Source organism: Colias philodice, chromosome 3, assembly GCF_061535455.1.
Source record: "Colias philodice isolate Cphi_HAF_F1 chromosome 3, ilColPhil1 Martin Lab GWU primary, whole genome shotgun sequence".
In the NCBI taxonomy this organism is placed as follows: domain Eukaryota; kingdom Metazoa; phylum Arthropoda; class Insecta; order Lepidoptera; family Pieridae; genus Colias; species Colias philodice.
In genome coordinates this window covers 3,604,185-3,626,273 of record NC_143088.1, presented here as the reverse complement: position 1 = coordinate 3,626,273, position 22,089 = coordinate 3,604,185, and the positions used below count along the sequence as shown (strand labels likewise).

The following is a 22,089-nucleotide window of genomic DNA, read 5'->3' as shown; positions in this document are numbered from 1 at the left end:
TTTATTTTTATTGTTTTTGTTATCTTTCTGTTCGATTTATTGAGTTTTATGATGTTTAGAGAGTTCTCTAATGAAAGAACTCGAGTCGAACGTCGAGCTCAGTTTCAAAAGGAAAGAGCGAGGCAAATGTTCAATCAAGACTTCACCGGGTACATTAACTGGATAACAGAAGCAGGTGTGAAGTGTGATTTGTATGACGCTCGGTGATTTTGTTTTGCTACGTGCTAATATTGTGCTCTATGACATTCAATACTAATTGTCTAATTATAACGCCAATTAAAACTAAGTTTTTAATCTATTTTCAGTTTTGTTTGTTTCCGTTTTATTATCATTAACATTCGTTCATTAATATTAGATTTTTAAGACTTCACTTGTTCTAATGAAATATTTAATGAAACATCGTTTTTTAACATTGTTTATGCTAAAATCATTCTAGTTAGACCCGTAGCATGTGTATCATGTCGCTATTTTTCCAGTGAGTTTGCTAAAGAAAGAGAGAAAGTAGAAAATAGACAAGAATTTCTTAAAATAAGAAGACAGCAAATGCTAGAGAGAGAACTCAACGGTTATGTTGAGTGGATTTGTAAAGCAGGTAAGATATTTTTAATGTTATAGAATTTGACACAGCGCATGCTGTTGTTAACATTTTAACAAGAAATTATATCTTACAGAGGAAGTAATATTAGCAGAAGAAAGAACAACAGAAGAAGAAAGGATGCATATAATTGAAGGTAAAGGTTTTATTATTAACTCAATGTTATTTTACAAAAAGAAATCATCACATCGGACTTCACAAGTAGGCTTAAGAAACGTTTATGATTCTTCATAATATGCACATTACTGATTTCCAGCTCGAAGAAGAGCAGCAGCAAAGAAAAAGTTAAAAAATCTAGGAAAAAGTAAAAGTACAGATACAGAAGAGGAGGAACAGGATGAAGATTGTGGAGATGACGGTCAGTTGACAACTTTCCCGATCACTCGTTATTGTTGTGTTGTGGTAGACCATCGACGACATTTTAGTTTGTTTTATTTCACTTTGTTGAACTAAATTCATTTCAGTAGTGACGATTTGAAAGGTTTTTATTTAATGGCTCTTCTATTGTCGAGTAAATTTTAATTCCAATTAAGGAAAAGTAAACTAACTTCTGTTCTATTACTATTAGGTATTGTAAATACGAATTCTAATTTAGTTTGTCATTTTCAAACATCGTAAAAATGAATGTTGCATGCCTTATCTATTGCCAATATCTAAAAATCTTTAACTCATCCGTCATTACGTACTCGTACTGTATTTTGTGTGTTGGTTGTTTACAGTTCCAAAGAAAAAGCAAGGTATGGGATCAAGCGTGGCGCTGGTAGAATATTCCTTTTCATCTTCTATGTAGTTTAACTAGATTAGAAATAGATGTAGGATTTTAGTGATCCCTATTCAATAATCATAAAGTTCAATTACAGTTCTACCCTTTTTTATTTAATTTAAAATAGATACATTTTATTTTACCAAAGTTTATCCAATTTCTATAGCCACAAAAGATCACCTTACCCTTAGTCTAAAGCTTTACTACCATAAGCTATATAAAAAAGAAAGTTACCTTAAAACGTAACATTTAAAGTAATTTTCTGAATGTTAAATATATATTAGACGTCCCACGGGGGTAGTTGAACGAGATTTATACGTGACACAAGGTTCATGTTGCAACCGAGATTGAATTTCGATATCCAACGCGATAAGTCCAATTACTCGCACGGATCTAAATTTGGTCTTCGATTAAAATAAATAACCTTACCAACTAAAACTATAATGGACTAGACTTGACATGCTTATTTAAATGAAAAATATTTTTACAGTAGAATATAGTTTTTAAGCTTAGTGACCAACCATTATAATACATGTGCGATTATTACTGCAGGGTTTTTGAAAAGCAAAACGCGATCAGCCGGCAAGTGTGCGGACTTCTGGAGAGCGGAAAAAAGGTTTCGCTTCTGGATCCGGCACACTGTTAAGACGCAGTGGTTCTATTGGTTCGTCATCGTGTTGGTGCTCTTCAATACAATATGCGTAGCTGTCGAGCACTATAGGCAACCTAAGTGGCTTACTTCGTTTTTATGTGAGTATTCATGATGATTTTGTTACTGTGATGTATCCTAATTGTTCTGTTTATTCAACTTTGATTTTGTTTCAGACTATGCCGAATTTGTGTTCTTGGGGTTATTTATGATGGAGATGTGGGTAAAAATGTATGCTTTAGGTCCTCGTATTTACTTCGAATCGTCATTTAACCGCTTCGATTGTGTTGTCATTTCGGGCTCCATTTTCGAAGTGGTCTGGTCCGAAGTAAAAGGAGGATCATTTGGTCTGTCAGTCCTTAGGGCTTTAAGATTGTTAAGGATATTTAAGGTAAGATTGAATTTTACTATTTACATATGATTTGGTTTTTTATCAATATTATAATTCACTATTTATTTTACAGGTCACAAAATATTGGTCGTCTCTTCGTAACCTTGTGATATCTCTTCTGAACTCAATGAGATCAATCATCTCTCTATTGTTTCTCCTATTCTTGTTCATTCTTATATTTGCACTTCTCGGAATGCAGTTATTTGGTGGACAGTTTAATTTCGAAGAAGGTACACCACCAACCAACTTCAACACGTTCCCAATTGCTTTACTCACTGTCTTCCAGGTAACTTTGGGTGATACAAATGTAAACGAATTTTTATATGGAAATATTACTTTACTATAACCATTTTTATATTTCCAGATCTTAACAGGGGAGGATTGGAATGAAGTAATGTATTATGGTATCCAATCTCAAGGAGGTATTCAAAAGGGGATGTTGTATTCGTTATATTTTGTCATCCTTGTACTGTTCGGGAACTATACGCTGCTAAACGTGTTCCTTGCTATCGCTGTTGATAACTTGGCCAATGCTCAGGTACAGTATTTACAATTATATTTTCAAATACATGAAAATAGATGATACTTCAGTCGAGTTAACGTTACATGTTATATTTAATGTGGTATCGACTAAAGTAGAATCTACGATAAAATACAGCACTATAATGTTGTGTGTTGACTGTTTCCGCCCTCCTGTATATTTGACGCTGCTTGCGTGTAAATGTCGCGTTCTGTATTTACAGGAATTGACCGCAGCTGAGGAGGAACAGGGCGAGGAGGACAAGGAGAAACAATCTCAGGTAATTGGTTTCTGAATCACAGCACTTTACGTTAGGAATATGCTTTGTGCCACAGTCGAGACTCGTAGCCTAAGTGTAGTAGTTGTTGTATGGACGCGATTGGTTTGCAAAATTTAAAATTTACATACAACAACAAATTTTTCGGCTAATTAGGAATTGCAGAAAGAAATGGATGCGTTACACGCGGTTGATGGAGCTCCAAGTGAAAAAAGTCCAGCATCGGCTAGGAAGGTAAAGAAGATCAGTGGTGGTGCTAAGCTGTGCTTACCGTGCTCATTGGTTTTGGCGACTTAAAATATTGTTGACTTTTATGGTTCATCGCCACTTATCGTACCCAGCACCAAAGTTCAGCCAGCCACGGCATATTTTAATATTACTATACATGTTTTTTTTTCTTCACACACATCTTAACTTTATTTTTCTGTATTGTAGAAAATCCAACAATATTTTAAGTTAATTCGTTCATTATCGGATCGATGTTGCTTCTGTGGGCCGATTATTTTTAGGATTCTAATATGATTTTCAATTTTAGGAACATAGTTCTAGAAAACTGTACCATTATACATATTTTTTCATTTATCGAATTCACGAGTACAGTTTATTCATACCATTTCAATTATCATTTAATTTCTAGAAATGCATGTTGAGGGATAAAAAATCACTCAAATTTTATTAAACAAATTGATTATTATTTCAAATAGTGTTAAATGATTATCATCATTGGAAAATTAAATGTATATTTATAAAAAAATATTAAATCGGTAAACCTTTTTATTTGAGATACGTCAATTAAATAACTATGAAAATGCATCAATTTGCTTCGGCAATTTTTAAAATGTATGCCTTTTTTAGAAGGAAGAGGCCAAAAAAGAGGATGAGGAAGTACCAGATGGACCAAAACCAATGCTGCCATATTCGTCCATGTTTATTTTGTCACCTACGAATCCGTAAGTGTTGCAATTTAATTATTTGTATTTTATAATTTTATCTGAGTTTAGTAATATTACCTTAATACTTGTTTTTATTTTCAGAATTAGACGAGGCGCACACTGGATTGTAAATTTAAGATATTTTGATTTTTTTATCATGGTAGTTATATGTATGAGTTCCGTGGCGTTAGCAGCAGAGGATCCCGTAGTTGAAGATAGTGACAGGTATGATGATATTTCATATTTTTCAATATAAATTATAAACTCATGGAAAACTCTTCTAGGGATTTTCAACCTTAATTATTACTCTATTATTGTTATTGATGCGACCATTGTTTACATCTTCATTCTCTTTCATATTATGATTATGCTGATACTATTATATCATCTTGATTTCAATTCTTTACGAATGACTTTACATTTAATTGAGCAAAACTTACACACATTCCTTAGTTGTACTTTTGCTATACATTCCGTCAATATCTTTACGATTCACATAAATAACGTGTCTTAAATCCTCATTATTCTTGTACAATTTGGTATCATTCCATATATCAACACTTATACATTTTCGTTTGTACTTATGTTGTCAATCATTTGCTTTACTCAATGTTTTTAACTAAATTATTTTTCGTACTGTGCACTTCTTTTATCATTTACTTCACTATTGTCACCACCATCCCCAGAAACAAAGTACTAAACTACTTCGACTACGCGTTCACGGGCGTGTTCACCGTGGAGATGCTGCTGAAGATCGTGGACCTCGGCATCCTGTTCCACCCGGGCGCGTACCTGCGCGACCTGTGGAACATCATGGACGCCGCCGTCGTTATATGCGCCCTTGTCAGCTTCGGTTTTGAGATCGGGTTAGTGTGTTTTAGATTGAACTAATGTTTTTCTTACTGCTGATTTCATTACTTTTGTGATTTATACAGTGCACTTACAGATATAACTAATGTTACCTATTTCTTAAGGCTGAGTTGATATTTGTTGATCTATGAAATATCAGGCATTCGTTGATCTTTATTCGGCATTTATTTCATGTTAGTCGATAACTATCAAATCAAATTCTTGTTAGATATAATTCTTATCAGATTTTTGTCTTTATTAGGTGCTTACTTCATATTTTTGGAATTCTTGAAATATCTAAAAATTTCTTATTTTCCTAATTAGAAAGGATATCATATTCATCTCTCAAATAGGAGTACAGTAAGCTATAGAGTCAGTATCGAAATTTTTTTAATGATATGTTGTTTTTGTTACAGAGGCATAAAGAAAGGGGCGGGGCAGAATCTGTCCACAATAAAGTCGTTAAGAGTGTTAAGAGTGCTCAGACCTTTAAAAACTATTAAACGTGTTCCCAAGTTAAAAGCAGTGTTTGACTGTGTTGTGAACTCTTTGAAAAATGTCATAAACATTCTCATTGTGTATATATTGTTTCAATTCATATTCGCTGTAATTGCAGTTCAACTTTTTAATGGTAAATTTTTTCACTGCAACGATATTAGTAAGAATACTTTTGAAGACTGCCAGTGAGTACCGGTTTTTGTTTATTTTTTTAGATGTAAGCTTGATGTAATTAGAAAAAGTAGTCCGTTTGATATTTGGAAATGTTTTTCTAGTCCAAATAATTTTAAAAATAATCCTGAAGTAGTTTTCTAAAACGTACCTACATCATTTGAATCATAATTTCCAGATTAAAAAAGTGTTAATGTAAAAAATATCCACGATGAGACGAACAGGCAGTTTGATTCGTGGGATTCGAACCGCGTCTTCGTCTTCTTCTCATTACCGAACTATAACTATCTATTCTTTTAATTTTAAAACCCCATAGATAAAATAAATATGGTCTAAAATTAGCCTCCATTAAAATCATATTTCTCTAATTTATTTATTTCCTTAACTAACATATCCATTTTCAGAGGGTCGTATTTCGAATACGAGTCGAACAGCCTGCTGCCGCGCGTGAGCAAGCGCCAGTGGACGACGCAATCGTTCCACTACGACAACGTGGCCAGCGCCATGCTCACGCTCTTTGCGGTGCAGACTGGGGAGGGGTGGCCGCAGTACGTTTATTATTTATTTTATTATTGAATTTTTTATAGAATTTGCAGGTTCTGGATTTGATTTGGTTAATTTGTCTGTTGAAATGGTGTATGTTTGAATATTAGGTATGTCAAAAATGTACGAAAGGAATTAAGAAATTCTTCCCTTTTTGGGATCGTTAGCAAAAAAAGTATTAGATAGGCAACAGCGTGTGCTACTTATATTCACAGCAATGCATGGAAAATACACAATCTTCATCTGTTTTACAGAATTAATTTTCTTTCCCAGTTAGTTAGATTGTAAAAATATCTCAGGTGATCTAGACTTTATTATCAAACTACGGTAACCGCATCTATTTTGAGTTTTAGCTTTATAAAGCTTTATCGACGACAAAATTGAATTTGTCTCAGGTAATAAATTTAACAAATATTCTCTTTGTTTTCAGAGTATTACAAAATTCGATGGCCGCCACGTACGAAGATCGGGGACCTATACAAAATTTTCGAATAGAAATGTCCATATTTTATATAGTTTACTTCGTGGTGTTTCCGTTCTTCTTCGTTAACATATTCGTAGCTTTGATTATTATTACGTTTCAAGAACAGGGTGAAGCTGAATTGCAAGATGGCGAAATAGATAAAAATCAGGTAAAGGATCTGGAATATAAATTCAGTACTTGGTAAAATCGAGGAAATAAGAAATAAGGTACATAATGACAATGTGATTACAGAAATCGTGTATAGATTTCACAATAGAAGCACGACCTCTAGAGAGGTATATGCCAAGTAAACGGGGGAGTCTTAAGTACAAAGTGTGGAGAATAGTTGTCTCCACGCCTTTCGAGTATTTCATCATGGCGCTAATTGTTCTCAACACATTATTGCTTATGATGAAGGTATGTACAACTATAGTCTAACTATTAATTAATTAAAATATTTAAGGATTCTTTTATAAGGTGCTACTATAATAATTTTTCGCTTAAAACTCCAAGTATATTAAGCATATTAGATGCTACATGATACATCCATAATGTAAACATTTTGAATATAACTTCAAATGAAACTTAACCGATCTATGGCAAAGCTAGGAACATACAAAGGAAAAACTAACAAAACGCACTAAATGTGGTTTAGAATTTCACGTGTAATTTAGTAAGATGTAAGTCGACACAAGGCTTATTTGGTTTAGATCCCTCAAGCTCACAACAATGCACTAAACCAAATTAGTAATGTGTATCGTCCCTTTTGTTGGTCGGAACAAAGTATACAATGTGCAATTCAAACATTAGTAAAACGTAGACATGATCAAACAGATAATTGGCAAATGTTAGTACTGCCAAAGCTACAAACACACACACAATCACAACACAGAACGCTAGTCTCTTTCGGCGTCAATGTACACAGCATCGGAATGTGCCGTTTTCCAAATTATACCAGCATTATCGTCAAGTGTGTCGCCAATATTATTTATGTTCTCATTACGTGTTTTATGTTCGATGTTTCTTTCTTCCTGGCTTGCTATTTTTTAATATATTTATATGTCCGTATAAATGTGTTTGCACGATAACCTATCCATCCTGCACACTCGCTGCACCAGACTGGTTACAATTTATTCGGTCCGACGTGCTTGTGAATGCACAACTTTCAAAATCAATTACGTGGCATGAGCCATACGTGTTGTTCGTGTTGCATGATTTTATAATAAGACCTATCTGTCTTTATGTGGAAAATGCATGATCGAAGTACGGCCTTAAGCCAAGCAATATGTGGTGGGGCTTTGTGCTGCTTGATCTTAATCCGAATTCTTTAAATTTCTAAAAAGGAATAGTCCTCATCGTGAAAAGCTTAAAACTGCTAATTGAAAATTTATATTTTCCAAATTTATCAATCTTCTCCTCAGTTCCTCTTGTTCCAAATCACGAATCCAGTTTTACGATATTATTTATGTATTGCACATCATTTATTGAATATTTATTTAGTTTTACGTTAACGCTCGATTAGTTTGATTAAAAATCCATGTCCCATTAAAAAGTAATGTTTAGAAAATCAAACTTTATAATAAATGAATATATTTTCTTTGTCACGGGATTATCCGACTTCTCATCACAAAATGGCAGTACTATAACCAAAATGACCTCTACGCGGATATCCTAAAGTATTCAAATATGGGGTTCACTGGTATGTTTTCCGTGGAAACTGTGTTGAAAATCATCGCTTACGGTGTCAAAGTAAGTACACATCTTACACTGTTTGAGCAGACACTGCAGTATTCATAAAAACATAAACAATAATACAAATGTACTCTTTCTGCTACTAACATAACTTTTATACTTACATGACTGTATGGGATATTGTGAAACCAAGTAAATATTGTCCTTCCCGAGTGTCCTATAGCAATTCTCTTTGAAGAAAGTTAAGTCTGTAAATGTTTTGTTGCGTCAGTATTTGCATGAATTCGGTGTTGATGCATGTGAACCTTACAACCACTTGTCACCTAATCGATGCTTAATACACCCTTCGCTGTGTCACCAATGTTTTTAAATGTGATATTTCTCAGCCTTTGCCAGAAGCTCTAACAATAAGGTAAGGCAGGACTAACTTTTCTATGCTTTTCTTTACAAGGTAAGTACACAAAGACTTTATTATTATTGAATGAAGGCGTATGATTAATGTTCGCCGGCATGCCCAAAGCCTAAGCATGTTGCACGTGCACTTCACAACGAAAGATAACAGACCAGTTATCAGTATAAAATGACAAACAAATCACACACACATACACAATGATACGAAAAACAAGACGTCTTGCGATTATGATAGTGGGTAGTCTTATATTTTTGTAATAAGCTACATACTAGAAAGTTTTGGCTAATGTTTAGGATTGGGAATATGCTCATATGTTTTGATACTAGTTTAGACTGACGGCGTTACTGATGTAAATCTAAAAGTATTGGTATTGTGATCGAATTTTTTCTATTCTTTATAAATTTATAAATTTATATAGTATTGGTATTGGTTTTATATTAGTTTCACGAGGCTCCGACAGTACTCATGGACGTGTTAACAGTCATGAACATTGTCTTTACGTTCTTCTTCCTACTCGAGACCGTTCTGAAGTTAATTGCATTCGGATGTGCGGTAAGAATCACCCATTTTAACTTAGCACAATACCATTCAACATCATCTCCATGATCATTATTATAAATATTATTGTTTATGAAAATGGATATGACGTGTTGGAAATTTTGAAGTTGATTTTAATGTTACTCGATTATTACTATTACATATTTTATTTATAACCTCAAGCTATCGAATAACATCAAAATCTCTTCGTCACGTTTTTAATCTCTTGAATTTTTAGTTTAGCTAATAATATTCAATGTGGACTTGAATATATATTTTATTATATAGAATTTATTGTAAAGTTTTGAAATGCAGCTTTTTCATATTTAGGTATTAATTTTTAAATAGTCTAATCATTTTAGTAAAATATTTTAATCATTTGACTTTAATCAAAGAGAGTTGCCTCCAGTATAAGATCATGTTTAATTCTATTACAATGTAAAAAAAGAAAAAGACGGCGTACATTTGTTTTAAGATTTATTTAATGTTTGCATACATTTAAAGTTGAACATTTTATAAATTTTGTAAATGATATTATATCAGATTCAATAGTTACAATACACATGTGAAAAAGAAATAAAGCATAATTTTACAATTTTCAGAATTTTTTCAAAGACCCATGGAATACATTTGATTTCATAACGGTCATTGGAAGTATAATTGATGCCCTAATCATGGAATTCGGCGTGAGTATTTTATATTTTTTACCTTTTCATACCATCTATATTTTTGTTTTTTTTTTCTGTTTACATTCTTTGTTCTCAGCGATGGAACATTCAGTTTTCTTTCAATTTTTATATCATTAAATGTAAGATCTGTATCCTGATTACAGAGTGACCTTGCTGAAAACTGTGCTGACATATCCTGTCAGCAGGTAACGGAAAATGTGTGGTTTACTACAAGTTTTAGATTTTCAAAAGAGTCGTGTGATTTAGATTTTGTCTATAAAAATTCAGTGTTTGTAGAGCTAGATTACCAAGTTTTCATAGTCTCGTAGATTGGAAGTATTTCGATAGGCTAGGTATTTATTCTCATGTCATTAAGTTTGTTTATGGAAAAGTTTAGATAATTCATCTTTAGTATTTTTGCTAGATTTAGCAACGTTGTACCTATTTGAGTCAATGGTATTATGACCAGTAATAATTCGACGTAGTTATTTTAAAATGATAAGTAAACTGTTGATTAATAAGAATTAGCATTTCTTTGATTATTTAATAGAATTCGAAATTGAAGAGCTTCAAATAATAGTTTAATTGATTTGTCGTTTCTTTGTAATTCACACGTCTTCGTATCTGTTAAATTTAAATACATTCTTATATATTATGAAATCGACATATTATTTATGATAGACTATGTGAATTACATATATCAGACATTTTTTAGTTAAATGCGTAGGTAATTCAATTTAGTCGTTTCAGATGAGGTAATCAGTTCCTACAATATTTATTTTGCTTTATGTGGTAATGTTAACAGGCGAATGGTAAACCTTTTCGATTGTCAATTTTATTTATTGTCGTAGAAATACGTAAAGTACTACATAATACCTATCTAAAAGCGGAAAATAACGATGATAGTGAATGAATCTAAAAACACGATGTGACTAAACGCGTAGATAATTTACCCATAGAATAGAGTATTTTAAAATTATAATAGAAATTTGGATAGATTTTTCATATCTTCTACGAGTAACTTTCTGTAATCAACGAATCTTAAACTTATTCGAGTTCAGATAAATTTTGATACAATTTAATTGGATGATTACAGAAGGGTGCTTGTCCTTCCTCCAGATGTTTTTCTATCACTAAAACTCGGTGATACTTATAGGAAAACACGTTCAACGTTGGTTTCCTCCGCCTGTTCCGAGCCGCGCGACTGATCAAGCTGCTCCGACAGGGCTATACCATCCGAATACTTCTCTGGACATTCGTGCAGAGTTTCAAAGCCTTACCCTATGTGTGCCTTCTCATCGCGATGTTATTTTTCATCTATGCCATCATTGGAATGCAGGTATGCTCTCATTTCCTTTAATTGAATCTGTTTGTCCTTATGTTTTCTTGCTTATATGTTGATTTATTTATCATTGTTTACAGGTGTTTGGAAATATAGAATTAGCAGCAGAGTCTGATATGAATAGACACAATAATTTTCGGAGTTTCATCCAAGCTCTTATGTTATTATTTAGGTAAGTGCTTTTGTTCTTTAGTTAACAATGTTGAGTCATTTAGTTTAATGGTAAATAATTGCATGGTCATAATAAAAAATACTAAGACGTTCTTTATTTCCGTAGATATTACCAAGTTATTTTATAATGGTATTGTTTGTGATTTAGATGTGCAACGGGAGAATCTTGGCCAAATATTATGTTGGCGTGTCTCAAACCTGCCAAATGTGATAGGGAAGCCGGAAAACCACCGAGCGAAGTGTGTGGAAGCACACTCGCCTACGCATATTTTGTATCCTTCATTTTCTTCTGTTCGTTTCTGGTAAGTATATTTATCTGTATAACTTTGATTTTCTTCACTAATTGGGAAATAAAAATAATCATTTTTGTTTTAGATGTTGAACTTGTTCGTTGCCGTCATTATGGATAATTTCGACTACTTGACAAGAGATTCTTCAATCCTCGGAGCCCATCATCTTGACGAGTTCGTTAGGATATGGGCTGAATACGATCCAAATGCAACGTAAGTTATTTATCATCTGTTTAATAATTGTAATAAAAAATGTGTGTTTTATCAATTCTTCAAAATGTCCTTTAACTTCATTGCAGGGGGAAAATACATTATACAGAGATGTATGATATGTTAAAAAACATGGATCCACCGCTTGGGTTCGGTAACAAATGTCCCAATAGATTAGCATATAAAAAATTAATTAGGATGAATATGCCACTAGACGAAGAAGGGAAAGTAAATTTTACAACAACGCTTTTCGCGTTGATTCGCGAAAATTTGAGTATAAAAATGAGATCAGGTAAGTCTCAATTATATTAATTATTAAAATTAGTAAAGGTAACGGATAGTTTTCAAATATTGATAAAAATAAATAAAATAGCGGAAGAAATGGACCAAGCCGACGAAGAACTTAGGGAAACAATAACCCGCATTTGGCCGCTCCAAGCGAAGAAAATGCTTGACTTGCTGGTGCCTCGTAGTGATGTTCTCAATGCTGGAAAACTTACTGTGGGCAAAATATACGCAGGACTTCTGATCCTGGAGAGTTGGAGATCGACTAGGTTTGGCCAGACTGAACCACAGGGCGTTCCGGTAAGAAATCCTTTTTGAATATCACTACATAGTATAAAACAAAGTCGCTTTCTCTGTCCCTATGTCCCTATGTCCCTTTGTACGCTTAAATCTTTGAAACTACGCAACGGATTTTGATGCGGTTTTTTTTAATAGATAGAGTGATTCAAGAGGAAGGTTTATATGTATAATAACATCCATTAAATAGTGGAAAAGTAATGTTATTTTTGAGGTTTCTAATGTGATGTCGTAAAAAATTACATTTTTTCCGCTTACATTGCAAACGCACTGAACCCTACGAGTTTTATCAAATTAATGTACTAAGTATTATACACATTGAAAAGGTCTACAGAAAAGTCCGCGATGGTATATGTCTATCTCTTATGGATAACCCATAATAACTTTTTTTTGTCATTTACTTTTTACGACAAATAATGGCTAATTTTTGAAGCGATTTTAATCAATACAGCATTAATCCTTAACCAATTAAATACCTTGAATACATTGTTCATTTAATATAGATCTATATGGCCCTTTACACCGTATGATTTAAGTGAATATTTTCGAAGATATTACAGATTTAAAAATTGCGGGACGTAGCGTTTGCGGCGGTACCGGCCGGCCGCCCGGCTATATATTTTATACCCGTGCGAGACCGGATCGGGCCGCTATGTTTTTATATTATACTAGCGGTCCGCCCCGGCTTCGCCCGTGGTACATATTTCGCAATAAAAGTTAGCCTATGTTCTTTCTCAAGGTCTAAAGATTATCTGTGCCAAATTTCATCAAAATCGGTCCAGTAGTTTATGCGTGAAAACCATACATACATACATATGTCGTGGCCATATCGTAAATTTGCTCATTTCATGATATGATTGGCCATTTCATGAAATGGTCGCATTTCGTGAAATGGCCAATTTAGTTTGGCCACATCATAATGTGGCTTGAGCAGATCAATGATAAGAAATCGTTTCACGATATGGCCAACTAAACGCGCGGTTTTTTCATGAAATGATCAAAATTATTTGATCATATCGTAAAATAGTTACATTAATCATTGGTAGAGGCGCTGCTAGCTCTGTGTTTATGTGATAAGATGGCGGCCGCTGGCGAAAATTTAATTATTCGCAGTTAAAAAGTTCATAATTCGTTTAATAACAATATGAAGAAAGTCATAGCAAAGAATTTACGACGGTTCGAGTACTATGGAAAATGTGGATATCTTATATGTATTGAAGAAAAATGCGCCTTAAATAAAATAATTTAAGACGCATTTTTTCTTTTAGGATATATATTTCTATATCCTTCTATAGCATTATAATTGTTTGTTTTTTAAAAACGATCCGCTTCTGGCACTCGCCGGCCGCTGCCGCGGCACGCTCGCTTTGCTCGCTCGGCTCGTGCGTTGTTTATCAAAGTCTAACCTAACCTAACCTAACTGTTTTTTATTGCAAAAACGATTCGCTTCTAGCATTCGCCGGCCGCTGCCGCGGCTCTAACTTAAATGACATTAAACAAGTTTTTAGAATATTCTGAATTCTTTTAATATTTTATGGACTCTTTATATTTTATACGATCTGGCCAAATGTGGATGGCCATATCGTGAAACGTTGACGATTTAACGATCTGATCAAACTATGTTGGCCATTTCATGAAATGCGACCATTTCGTGAAATGATCGATCATATCATGAAATGAGCAAATCTACGATATGGCCACGACACATACATACATACATACAAACCTTTCCTCTTTATAATATTAGTATAGACAACGTTCACAGTTTTTCTGTAGTGTATTTAGTATCAGCAATGCACCCGTGCGAAGCCGGGGCGGGTCGCTAGTAATATTATAATCTGCACAATTCTGTTATTAATTTGAAATAATATAAATGTTTTATATTCTATTGAGGTACGTAGGCCCCAAATGAAGCCAGAGATATAAATAGTACGCTTAATAAAGATAATATTATATTTTTCATAGCAATTGTTACTTTGAGCCAAATGTAAAATTTGATGAATAGGTATAATTACACTGTTTAAAGATGTAGTGACTGTTAATTATCCCTTATCTCCTTTATATTTAGATGATGACTGACACGTTATAGTTAGCAACCTAGCGTTGTGTTGTTTTGTGGATGTATTGTTGTGAATATTGATGTTCCATTTAAATTACCATGTATGTATATATTCGTGTTGAAAGTGTTTCATGAGCACTGATTGGCTTTGTGTTAGCTATTCCATTTACGGAACAAGTACAACAATACAGGATCACTTAGTTGAAATCGACTCTTACGAGTCGACTACATTGGTGGTTTACTTTTCAGGCATTCAGCGAGAATAGCCCTACGGCCAATCAGCCGGTAGTATTAAATATTTTACGGAACGAAAGTTTTAACTACCTTTTTCTTGCACTATTTAGATTTTGGTTTTTGTTTATCATGAATTTCTTCCGCATCGTGTTTGATTAATAATTTTATATAAAAGTAAATTAAATGAATCCACGGACACGATGGTCGATAATTTATAGTCTCACTTCCCGTAAATGACACATTTAGTTGTTCTAATAACCCATAAGATTTAGTTACATAAAATCGCACCTCACTGGTAGCTTGGACAAACCTGTGCTAGATGAGTGCACAATTTTGTCCATGTAATGATCAGTTCTATAGCCGGTCCAGGCTTCTATCAGAAATGTACCTAGTAACCTGTCCTATAGTTGCAAAATACATAAATAGCAGCATCTAGAGATTTGTGTCCGTGTTAAGCAGTGTTTTGAATTTTTGGTAGAGTTAGATTAATGTGTCCTTTGTAGATTTTGTTTTCTATTTTGTGACGTTTTTGCTACACACTTTAAATTTTCTTTGGAATGATTTTTACATAGTTTTAATTAATAATTATTTTATGAATTTTGCATGGAGTTTGATTTGAGAGTTTCTGTGTGCAGTTTTGATATACACACTTTCACATTTAGTGTTTTAAATTACATTTTGGCTCAATATTTGTTCATTCATTATAGAAGCCGTATGTGATATGTGATATGATTAAATGCTTTCTATGATCTGCTGCATTTACCCTTAACTTAACATTTGCATTTTGGTCATGAAGTCACAATAAAATATTGTGCATGCATATACTAACAATATAAAGACAGACATAAATTATATACTAAATATGTAATATATGAGTACTACATAAATACATGTAATAAATTCATGTTGGTCTTCAAACAAACTGCCTCTGGCTTCAAACTTATATTGCACCTAAACTGATCAGCTGTAATAAATATCTCACAGTCGCTTTTACTTTAAAGCTCTGCATTCTTCACAAAGACTCTCAACATTTACTTTCAGCATACTGGATATATATCGGACACTCAACAAGTATCAACTACATGCGTAACACGCCTACAACTAACATGATATTCTAATTAGTATTTCCCCAGATATCTAGCAGCATACCTACATCACATAAACGCCATGAACATAACAACAGTCGACATGCGCCCATTTTAGAGTGTTGGCAATTAGCGTTAAAATGAGATTTGTTAGTGAGGTTTTGTGCCGGCGTTATGTGAATCATTTGCGCAGGCTCATGGTAGTTTAGTATAATTTAAGATCTGTTGATGCCAAAGAGTAACTTTGGCGAAAACATGAGATTGCGCAAGTGAATAACGGAGGGAGAACGTGAAGTTAAATGGCTGGTACAGAAGGCGTCCTTCTTTAACTGCTTGCTGGATGTGGCTGCGACGGGCCTGAACCACGGCTCCAGGACAGGCTCGCTAAGTCAAGAGGGACAGGCTATCACTGTACCGACCACTGAAGGTCATATAGATGATCCGCACACTTTAGCTGACCTCGCAAGACGCAGCACACGGAAGTCTCACAAGTAAGGAAACGTTTATAGTCTGAATTTGTGTTAGAAATGTAGCTTTTCATCAGGGAGGCTTTTTCATGAAAATGAAAAATCAAGACCAGTGCTTTCAATAGAATAATAATCTTTTCTTAATTCTCTGAAAGGCATTAAGCCCATGATTAAAATTTATAATTTCATGAACCTTGAAAAGTCTTCTAAATTGAGTTTATTTTGTTTCAGAAACAACAAAAAGGTGAATACCTTTCGTAAAGGATGAATAGATAATAAAAAACGCATAATTGTTGTGTAAGATGGCTATGGATAAGTGTCCCTAATTTGTTTGCATTAAGCAGTGAAGGTTCTATATGAATTACAGAAAATTTGTGGCAATGTATAAATATAGTTTTGGTGTGCTATAGAAAATCATATTGATGCACTTTGTTATAGATAGTTGATGTTGTAACTTTGTTAGATCTCTGTTGCGGTATTGAATTTGATGGATAATATTTTATCATAAATCGATGTTTATTTGTTGTGTCCATTAACATTTGTTACTTTAGGTTAATTGTGTAATAAACCTATTTAAGGCCTTAGGCCCGTTAAGTGTTTCAGTAATGATATCGAGATAGATTGTGTTGTCCGATATTAATTTTAATTTGAATTTTTACAGATGGTTATTCATGTTTAGGTAATATTTTCAGTATGATAGGATTTTTAAAGTAGTGGACTTTGAATGTCTATAAACTATGATTTTGTATTTGTTAATTAGTGGATGGTAAATGTTTTACTGTAATTAAAAATAAATTAACTGTAATATTGTTTGTTAGACACAACACTCATAACAACAAGTACTTACAAATCTGACATGACATGCATTTCATACGCAAACCAACAAAAACAATAAATTCTAAACATGATGCGTGATCTGTGCATGACAAATAGATATACAGTAATACAACTGCATGCCACTCTCTTAAATATCTTAGCTTTTCCTTTCTTTAGAGCTCTAAGGTAGTAACTTTTCAGAAATACCGGTAAGTACGTGAATTTTCAATTTAATGCACGAGCACGATTGCATGATTAGCAACTTAGGTTCAAAATTTTAATTTTTAACAGAACCTATGAATGTTGCTTCCCTACAACATTTTGTAAATATGGGACAGAATTTTTTCCATGTATCATACAATTTTTGCCATTATTCGTTAGTACTAGACTCGTTGAATATTATCTAATTATATTTTATAAATCCTCTAGGTCTTGGAGTTGCAGGATGTGGGATCACACCACGCCTCAATGGAATCTCTAGATGAGGGCAGGTTACAAGCACCTCATGCGTATCAAAATGGTCACCACGGCAGATCATCTAGTTTAAGGTAATGTTAAATTATCCATTACACTATTAATTTACTCGTAGGCGCGTTTTACCCTTTGGAAATCATATCACTAAGACCCAACAATTCCGTTTTCAGCTCAATCTCAACACAAGTGTTGCCAATTTATTTCACTTTTATTTTATGATTTTATTTTTATTTTCTTTTATTTGTAGAGCCGTCGAAGAGGTCATTGCTCTGAAATTAATCGTAGTAGAAGGGGGTATGTTACCTATGCAGAGATTTGTCGACTAATTTTATTCATATACTAAATGTATCTCTACTAACCTTCTTTTGCATGATACCTACCGTTAGCATGACTATGGTAACTTTGGATAATTTTGAAGATGTTCTTGATTGAAATAATGTTTGTATATTTAGACGTACACCAAGTCCGAGAAGGCGGCATTACGGGGGCTACCATCACGAAATCGGCTTCTCCGACACAGTGAATAATGTCGTGGAAATAGTGAAACACGAACACCACAGGCACGGACGTCCACATAGGGCTCCACATCATTACCATCCACATGGTAGGTGCCGTTTTCATGTCTCTTCCAGCTAAATGCTAAGTGGTACTGAAATCCATTGAAATATATCCCAGTATAGTTCACATGAATCTGACGATAGTATGTCGGTCTAATGCACATTGCATTGCAGTTATAATTGATGAATTTAGAAAAAATATTAAAGTTACCATAACTAGGTCGCTAAACTTGTTACATCGACAGATTCATTCTGGCTTGTTGCTAAAGCAAATATTCTTAACTCTCGAGCGTTTTAACAACATATAATCGAATTGAATATATTTTCCGAGGTTCCACTTCTCTCTTCTGTCGTTTAATTTATTTATCAATTATATCATAATAGTATTCACACATAATAATATTGTTTTATCATAATCATAATATTATATTTCATTTAGATTCAGTTTTTGTGACCCAACAGTTTTGCAAACATTTTTCTTCTCATGAAGTTACTCTGAAAGTTTTGTGAGAAGATTGGAATTTTAGCTTACAAGTAGTCGTAGATTTCCATAACTTGTAGATGTAGCTATAAGATTTATACAGCAAAGCTATTTAATATTAAGTTAGTACATTTAGTAAACAATTGTACCTTAGTTATATCGAAGACCCATGATAATCAACTAGATTTGTACAATGAGTAGCTAATTAATTCCTTTAATAAACTTTGTCTCCCTGTTGCTCATTTAGTGAAACCATTATCCAGATTATCAGGCTATATTATATAAAATATATAGACTAGAATAAGTAATATGTAACCGGCTATATATAATCAGGGCCTGTTTAGACACGAGTTGAAATAATTGGTTTGTGATAATTTTGTAATATAGATATTTTGTAAAAATGAATTGATTTGCCTGCTGCATGTTCACATAAATATTACATCGGAGTTTGCATCGGCTGCACAGTTATATTACGCTTCGTCGATAAGCTCTCAAAAGATGCCTCGATCGCATGCACATCGACTGCAACTGTATCATGCAGCATGCAAACGCTTAATAGATAAATTTTAGTTTAAACAAATTGACATGTTATATACCTACTTTAAAGTAGAATTTTATATTTAATCGATTTATTGTATTGATTGTAGAATGACGACAAATATTTAACACACAGATTTAATTAGCGAATCAGCATAAGATGATTTCGAAAGTAGAAACAAGAACTCCTGTCCTTAATCCAAAACTTTTAGCGTCACTTTCATGAGCAAAAGTAAAAATTGTTAAATGTGATATGGGTCGGTAAACCGACGGGCTTAGGGTAAAGCGTGGTGAAAGGTACATGAAGGTATTCCTGACAGCAGGGAAGGAGTGGAGGGCGCCCTATCCTACGACCAGCCTGAGCCTGCCCTCGCGGTCGCCCAGCCCGCCACACCACACCTACGGTGAGATCCACTCGCCACACACACCGGACCACATAGCATCTACCGTATATGCTGCGCTTGAGCTATCAGTACAACAACTCCAGAGCGGGCACTGAATGACAATGTCAAACACCATGTCAAAACATGCGTTCAGTCCCGGCTCTTCAAATAAACTTTCATTGCATTTCACAATCGAAGTCATTAAAACTTTGCAACGAAACACACGCAAACTATTCATGAGATAGGATACTCATAACCAGAATAAAACTTGGCACTATTCACCCTGGTCGATATGTTCCCTTACCTGTAAGTCCCGATATTGAATAATGGAAAATTTGTAAAGCAAAAGGTCCAATTCAACAGCTGAAATTGGCAATAATAACATTCACTCGAAGGACCTTTTGCTGCGTAAACCAACATACCCATATTTGCACGATTACTTGTCAACGCGTCGATATCCGTGCGCTACTATTGTGAGATACGTGCAAATTAAATCGTGTGTTGTTATCATAAGAAAATTGTTTGCACATCTGTTTATTGTTAACCTCGCTATATATTTTTCATTACAATGTTTATTTTCCTCGCTTTTCGATCATCACGTTCGAATTCAACGTTCACGTACGACTCGCGCTCGGTTCGAACGCCCGCAGTCGGGCTCGGAACAACCCAATTATTCAAAGGACAGTCTGGGCACCCATAGGTGGCGACCGGGAGCGGGACCGCGAGCGCGAGTGGCGCGAGTGGCGCGACCGCTCGTGGGAGCGCGAGGGCGCGCGCCGCGGCCGCGGCCGCCAGCTGCCGCCCACGCCCACCAAGCCGTCCACCTTACAGGTCAAGCAGCAGCCGCCGTTCACCAGAATTAGCCACAGCCCGTCGCACGTAAGTCGCCCCCGCATCTCTCTCTCCACTTTTTCCTATCTACGCGACGCATTTACCTATCGATTGAATTTCTTTGACAGTTATCGTTAAGGCCCACTGTGCGAGAACCTTTAGAGCCTTTACACGATGAGTACGAATATGGCCGGGAAGTTGAAAGACTGATACACCGAGATTATAGATCTAGGGAGAGGTAAGATTAGAAGCTTAACCGAGGTAGACATTAGCGTAGCTGCAATTCGCCGCCAGGGCGCCTAGTTTCCGCTCGCTACGAGGGCGTAACCTTGCGTCCGAGGGGATCGATTAAAGGGGCGCGTATGATTGTAGGCGCGGTTGGGGCTACGAAGCGGAGCGTGGAGCGCGGAGCTATGAGGCGCCGCTGAGCTACGAGGCGGCGCTGGCGATGGGGCGCGGCGGCGGCGCGGGCGCGGCGGGCGCGGCGCCGCGGCTGCCCAACGGGTACAAGCCGCGCGCGCGGCACTCCGACTCGGACGAGGACGACTGGTGCTAGCGCTCGCGCCGCGCGCGCTCGCAGCGGGACGTGCGCGCGCCCGCCCCCGCCCCCGCCCCCGCCCCCGCCGCCCGCAGCCGCGCCGCGCACGCGCACACCTACTGACGCGCCGCGCGGACGTTCTCTCGTGTGTCGACGCGTGTGATGTATAGATAGACGACTCTCGTCGCTCGGCGCCCGGCCGGCCCCCGTCCGCGGAGGGCGTTCGCGAGCTGCGACTATCCAAATTCTAGTATTTACAAAGTTTTGGAAAATTTAATTTTTAATTCGCTAAAATTTTACTCTTTGATTTATATTACGGTTAAGGTAATCGAAGTATAAAACAGTGCCAGGCAACTCGTTTGTGCTAGGATTTTTACATAAAAAAGTTATTAGTCTGTATTGTAAAAGTAACTTTCTATATTAAATTTGCACTAAAATTTACATCATATACCGCCTGCCGAAGCGTGCGGAGCGAGGTCCGGCGCGCCAAGACCTCGCTCTACTCGCTTCACGTTCCAGTTAGACGTTGGAAGATCTAGCGTTTCATCGTCAGACAGATTGATACTAGTATTGTATGATATATTTACATAGCAAAATAATTTTTACTTAGTTAATAATATGTACTAAATAAATAATTAAATTTTTATTGAATTTGCTGTCCTTCCCCCAAGTGCTTTATATCTACGTTATTTAAATTTAAATACAATTAAATAAATAATACGGATCGTATGTAAACTTTGATGATATATTTCTGCATATTAATACCTAAATTGTTAAATCGTGTGTAGGCCGGTCGATAGCTGTACCTAGTGTTTTGTTACATTTGGTGATGAAGGTTGTAATTTAGCGAAAGAAACTGTAAACAGATTTTTAATAAAACCCGTTATATTCTAATGTATAGATGCCACGTCCATTCGTTTTTAACAATTCGATAGCATTGTTCGTTCACTTTTGTAACTGAATAATATTGAAATAAATATATTATAACAGATCGATTGTAACATTAAATATGTGAGATGTTTAATTGAGTATACAACAAAAATGTTTGTACGGAGTTGGATATGGAAAAATA

General features: G+C 35.2%; 1 protein-coding gene across 4 annotated transcripts in view; it reads left to right on the top strand.

The window, feature by feature from the left end:
• The window catches only part of cac (calcium voltage-gated channel subunit cacophony), a 32,231-nt gene extending 11,139 nt beyond the window's left edge, over positions 1–21,092 (top strand). The window contains exons 9-40 of one of the 4 annotated variants that reach the window (XM_089713350.1): positions 477–592; positions 672–731; positions 852–953; positions 1,911–2,108; positions 2,184–2,398; positions 2,472–2,684; positions 2,763–2,936; positions 3,142–3,198; positions 4,051–4,145; positions 4,230–4,352; positions 4,814–4,993; positions 5,393–5,659; positions 6,050–6,193; positions 6,619–6,820; positions 6,904–7,068; positions 9,197–9,307; positions 9,895–9,978; positions 11,117–11,299; positions 11,383–11,474; positions 11,622–11,775; positions 11,849–11,976; positions 12,063–12,265; positions 12,347–12,558; positions 14,864–14,899; positions 16,246–16,424; positions 16,632–16,644; positions 17,646–17,764; positions 18,143–18,294; positions 19,589–19,669; positions 20,334–20,527; positions 20,608–20,717; positions 20,852–21,092. In XM_089713350.1, the coding sequence (XP_089569476.1) occupies positions 477–592; positions 672–731; positions 852–953; positions 1,911–2,108; positions 2,184–2,398; positions 2,472–2,684; positions 2,763–2,936; positions 3,142–3,198; positions 4,051–4,145; positions 4,230–4,352; positions 4,814–4,993; positions 5,393–5,659; positions 6,050–6,193; positions 6,619–6,820; positions 6,904–7,068; positions 9,197–9,307; positions 9,895–9,978; positions 11,117–11,299; positions 11,383–11,474; positions 11,622–11,775; positions 11,849–11,976; positions 12,063–12,265; positions 12,347–12,558; positions 14,864–14,899; positions 16,246–16,424; positions 16,632–16,644; positions 17,646–17,764; positions 18,143–18,294; positions 19,589–19,669; positions 20,334–20,527; positions 20,608–20,717; positions 20,852–21,035 (4,546 nt within the window). In that variant the 3' untranslated portion in view covers positions 21,036–21,092. Of the gene's footprint in view, positions 1–476; positions 593–671; positions 732–851; positions 954–1,910; positions 2,109–2,183; positions 2,399–2,471; positions 2,685–2,762; positions 2,937–3,141; positions 3,199–4,050; positions 4,146–4,229; positions 4,353–4,813; positions 4,994–5,392; positions 5,660–6,049; positions 6,194–6,618; positions 6,821–6,903; positions 7,069–9,196; positions 9,308–9,894; positions 9,979–11,116; positions 11,300–11,382; positions 11,475–11,621; positions 11,776–11,848; positions 11,977–12,062; positions 12,266–12,346; positions 12,559–14,863; positions 14,900–16,245; positions 16,425–16,631; positions 16,645–17,645; positions 17,765–17,937; positions 17,985–18,142; positions 18,295–19,588; positions 19,670–20,333; positions 20,528–20,607; positions 20,718–20,851 lie in introns of those variants that run through there. The other 3 variants (XM_089713332.1, XR_016318059.1, XR_016318060.1) reach the window with 3 other exon arrangements.
• The last annotated feature ends 997 nt before the right edge of the window (positions 21,093–22,089 follow it).